The sequence below is a fragment of the Pundamilia nyererei genome, unplaced genomic scaffold (assembly GCF_000239375.1).
Source record: "Pundamilia nyererei isolate P.nyererei 1_Seehausen unplaced genomic scaffold, PunNye1.0 scaffold00027, whole genome shotgun sequence".
NCBI lineage: Eukaryota > Metazoa > Chordata > Actinopteri > Cichliformes > Cichlidae > Pundamilia > Pundamilia nyererei.
In genome coordinates this window covers 4,664,953-4,669,906 of record NW_005187428.1, presented here as the reverse complement: position 1 = coordinate 4,669,906, position 4,954 = coordinate 4,664,953, and the positions used below count along the sequence as shown (strand labels likewise).

Genomic DNA, 4,954 nt, shown 5'->3' with positions numbered 1-4,954 from the left:
TTTATCTGGGCTTTAACAAAAACAACATTCCAGCCTGTTGCCCAACACATTCCTATTAAAGCAACATCACAGCAACACATTTAGAGCCCCGAATGTTTGCAGGTTCAGCTACAGTTACCTTATAACAATTCCTCTGCAAAGCTTATTATGCTGGGGGAAAAAGCATTTAAATGTTATTTGTGAACTGTTGGGTGGGACTGTCTTTTCTTATTGGACCTCAAATATTCATAAAGTGTATGAAAAAAATTTGTAAATAAAAATTGTGTTACTCAGTTCATTGTACTTTAAACACTTTACATTTTCAGCACATTTTGTGACTTTTTAATACCCACAAAAGGTCCTAATAAACAATACCTACGCGGAGTTGTGGTGATGTGGATGTTGTGTAAAGCATCCGGAAGGGCTTAGCTCTGCACTGCAAAAAAATGTTTTTTTTAGCCATAATGTTGTGGAAGTCACATTTTAAACTTTTTGTCTCCAAAGCAAGACAAGGAATCGGAAACGCAGCACGGATCATTTTTGGCTTGATTATATTTATGCTGATATTCAAACACAGTTTCAAGAAAACGCACGTTTCGCATGTTTGAACACTTTAGATTGCGTTGGGTACATCTTCACTGAAAAGTATCCCTCATTGATGTCTGTGTTCATTTTGCATTTATTTTTACATTTTATTTGAATTAATGTGTGCTTGCCACAATCTAAATTAATCATTAGGTGCCTCATGTTTTTGCAGTGCATCCTGCTTTGCGCACGCAGTCTGAAATTTGACTCGAGTTTAAAAAGCGCTGACAGGAGACACAATTCACAAAGCAACGAGTTTCTCTCTACGGGCGCCAGGTAGCTCCATATACGGATTGGAGAGGCACTTTGCAGCCCCTCTGGCACTAAGTCTTGCTAGGGCGCACAGAGGGGCAGTGCCATGTACGCTCCTGACAAACGTATGCTCCTGAACGAAGAGAACCAGACTTTGGTGTTCACTGTCACCACTGACCTAATGATGGGAACGTCTGGAAACGGCACCGACCAGCATAACGGATCAGATCCGTTTGCAAGGAACGAGGAGGTGGCACAAATAGAGATAATGGTTCTGAGCATCACCTTCGTGGTTGCTGTGATTGGGAACGTAAGCGTCCTGCTGGCCATGTACAACACAAAGAAGAAGATGTCGCGAATGCACCTTTTCATCAAACACCTGAGCCTGGCCGATCTGGTGGTTGCTTTCTTCCAGGTGCTGCCACAGCTGTGCTGGGAAATCACCTTCCGCTTCTACGGCCCAGACTTTCTCTGCAGGATTGTGAAGCACCTCCAGGTGATGGGAATGTTTGCGTCCACCTATATGATGGTGATGATGACCCTGGATCGTTACATTGCCATCTGCCACCCTCTGAAAACCCTACAGCAGTCCACACGACGCTCGTACATCATGATCATCTCCACGTGGATATGTAGCCTGGTGCTCAGCTGTTCACAGTACTTCATCTTCTCCCTGAGCGAGATCCAGAACGGTTCGGGCGTCTACGACTGCTGGGCGCGCTTTATCGAGCCCTGGGGCGCCAGGGCGTACATCACCTGGATAACCGTGGGCATCTTTCTGGTGCCCGTGGTCCTTCTCATGATGTGCTACGGGTTTATCTGCCACAGTATTTGGAAGAATATTAAATACAAGAAAAGAAAAACGACGGCTGGTGCGGCAAGCAGGAATGGACTGATTGGAAAGAACTCGGTCAGCAGCGTTACAACTATCTCAAGAGCCAAACTGAGAACCGTTAAAATGACTTTTGTGATCGTTTTGGCGTACATTGTTTGCTGGGCACCGTTTTTCATCGTGCAGATGTGGTCTGTGTGGGATGAAAACTTCCAGTGGGATGGTGAGTGCTTATAAATGAACAAAATACTTATTAAATGTCACACTTTTAATCGTTCTAAAAATGTTGAGAATTGCAAGGGGAGAAAATGAACAGAAACTTAAGAATCGCGTTGCGCAAGGGAAAAAAATCCACGAATTGCGCGCCTTTACGCACGAACTTATTTGACAAACAAAACCAAAACGTGTAAACATACTAATCTAAAACGTATACAGTGTCAAACCTTTCACGCACACGCGCTCACATGCACACCCACAACGACATTTCACCAAATAAATGAAATCTTATGTTCCGTACGTGTCCATTTGGAGAATTTTAGGTTTCGAAACCCCGAGTTTTCCAGGGAGATTTAGGAAGGAAAAAACCCTGCATCTGCATTTTGAGACGTTAAGTGGTGAAATGTTATGGCGCTTTAAAACCACGCCACTAGTATAAATTATGTGCAAGCAACATATTTTGTCCTGTCCACAAGGTGTTTCCCTTTTATCTCCTCTTGTCTAAAATCAGATTACATCTTTTTTTAACAAAAGTTTTAAGTCACATTAGCCGAACCTGTTTTATACAATTTATATGGTACTAATACAGCAATACTATATTATTGCACTAATTATCAAATGCCCTATTTTTGCCTTACTTAAAGTATTTTAACCTGTTTTTTAAAAAGTGAATTCACAGAAAAATATTTCAGACTTTTGTTCAAAGTTTATCAGTCTGACTGTGGATCAGTAGAATTAATTATTGCTGGCTAGCTGATAAGTTCATTCCGTTCTTGGCTGAATTCAATTGTTAACTTTTGGTGACGGTGTTGGGATGGGTAGGTGTGTGTGGGGTGAATGTTAAGAATAAAAATTTACGTGTAAAATCCTTAGGTTAGCTGTATCACTTTCCATTATTATCTCTTTTGTTTTGAAATAAAGTTTTTGAAGTCCCAGTGAGATGGATAATTCCAACAACTCAAACACAAACAATGACAACTGCAATTAGATGATAAAGTCAGATATTGTGGTAGTTAGCTGGAAGGCCAAAGCCCACAAAAATTGGGCCCAAAGCTCTCAGTGAGAGTAAATTTTACAGGAAATTTACAGATGATTCACATTTACACATTTTCAAATTCTGGTTTCTAGTATTTTTCTGCCCTACCATAAAGTGCAACATAAAGTGCAATATAACTCAAATTTGTAGAAATTTGGGGAAGTTCTAAAAAAGCACCATCGTAGGTTTTGTTGTTGTTGTTGTTGTTGTTGTTGTTGTTGTTGTTATATATGTCATAAACCTGCAAATGATTGCAGGTAAAAAACAACAACAATCATTTATATAGCTCTATAAACTCATGTCCTGGCACTAAATGAACTGTATGGGCCTACTATATTGGCAGCTGATGAAACAAACTCCTCCCTGAGTTGGACCACTGTTTATAGCTTTCCTCGTCTTCATTGTAGTTTTTTTCCTTATAATTTTAGGCACCAAAATTTCTTGTCTTGGCTTAGAAAATGACCGTGGCTGCAGTGAAAACAGATCCTGTCATTTTTTAAATGCGTTAATTTATCGTCATGTCTGTGAAGGTTCTCAGTTTTCTTTGCAAGCTCCTTTGGTTAATTTATCGTCGCTTCCTTTGTTACTGGTGTGAGGAACTCTGTGACAGTGAAGACACCAACAGATCACATTATCCTCCAATCAAAGTGTTTCAGATGTAGGAAGAGAGAAGGAATTTATACTTAAATCTATCTGACTAAGTGTCAGTGTTTGAGGAGGTGGATTACCGCCTTTTGCTTATATTATGAAAATTACATTTTATTCCAAAAGTCTTAAAACTAGTTGGATCTGTAACAGAGATTTCTTCTAACTTTGGCACACCTTTGTAACTTTCAGAGTCTGGCACATTTAGGCAGCATTTAGACACCAGAGGCACTGAGTTAAACAGGCATTTCTACAGCCTGTACCAGATGTTTTGCGAATTAATCATCCTTTCCCTCCTTCCTCTCTCTGTTCTCCAGATTCAGAGAACACAGCAGTGTCTCTGTCTGCACTCCTTGCCAGTCTCAACAGCTGCTGTAACCCGTGGATATACATGATCTTCAGTGGCCACCTCCTCCAGGATTTTGTGCAGTGCTTCTCGTGTTGCCGCAAAATCAACACCGACTTCAAGAAAGAAGACTCAGACAGTAGCCTTCGCAGAACGACTTTGCTGACTAAGATGACCAATCGGAGCCCAACAGGTAGTACCGGCTACTGGAGAGAGCTGGATAATTCCTCCAAGTCCTCTATTCAAGCAGAGTAAACACATGTTTGACAGTGGCACCAAATGGCATGAATGACAGGAACTGCAATGTCTTAAAATTATACAGAAAATCAAGCTTTTTTTAGTGTGAAAAAAAAAAACATGAAACAGGGTGTTGCGAGGTTCACAGAAGCAGAAAATATGGACACATTAGGGAACGTGCATACATCTTCTTTCTTTCTTTAGATAACCTCAGCAGAAACGTTAGATAAATAATGAGAAAAAAGCATGCACAGGCTTTAAATTGTTCTATTGAATGTAATCATAAATCTTCAATATTCAGTGTTTTGCAGATTCCTGCATGAGTTCTTCTGAGTGTTTTTTTCCTTTTTTTTCTTTAGCGAGAACCTTTTTTTCCAGGAATCCTGATGCTTTCAAAGGTTGTTGTGCCTCCCCGCAGTGCTGCCGAACACCCTTCCCTGTTAAAGTGTTTACAAAGATAAAACCCATATAGCAGCCGAGATGTGTGTAGTGATGGTGAAAACGACTCTTCCAGACCACTCGTCTCCAAGTAACCAAGGCAGTCACCTCATCCGTTGTGTTTAGCTTTCCGTTTTTCCTGTTTTTCTTAGAACCACATTTTAGTGGCTTGTAAATCTGATTCGAACCTTTTGCTTTGACCTGAGGGAAAAAAAGTAAAATAAAATTTAAAAAAAGGGAAGCATGTGGAGTTACATTTATCAGCCAGATTTTTGTGGTTATGTGCACTTTTATGATTTGTTGAAGGAATTGTTTCATGTTGCACAAGACAGTCCTAAATTTGATGGCTTTCATTTCTGCTCAGCATTGGTAAATGAGATCTCCTTCA

At 40.3% G+C, this 4,954-nt stretch overlaps 1 protein-coding gene across 2 annotated transcripts; it reads left to right on the top strand.

The window, feature by feature from the left end:
• Positions 1–793: 793 nt before the first annotated feature.
• avpr1aa (arginine vasopressin receptor 1Aa) lies at positions 794–4,948 on the top strand. 2 transcript variants are annotated; one of them, XM_005728215.1, is made up of 3 exons: positions 795–1,871; positions 3,863–4,084; positions 4,488–4,948. In XM_005728215.1, the coding sequence occupies exons 1-3, from the start codon at positions 923–925 to the stop codon at positions 4,598–4,600; spliced, it is 1,284 nt and encodes a 427-aa protein (XP_005728272.1). In that variant the 5' UTR covers positions 795–922; the 3' UTR covers positions 4,601–4,948. The 2 variants fall into 2 exon arrangements, with proteins under 2 accessions (XP_013765000.1, XP_005728272.1); XM_013909546.1 differs by having other exon boundaries at positions 794–1,871; positions 3,863–4,552.
• Positions 4,949–4,954: the final 6 nt, after the last annotated feature.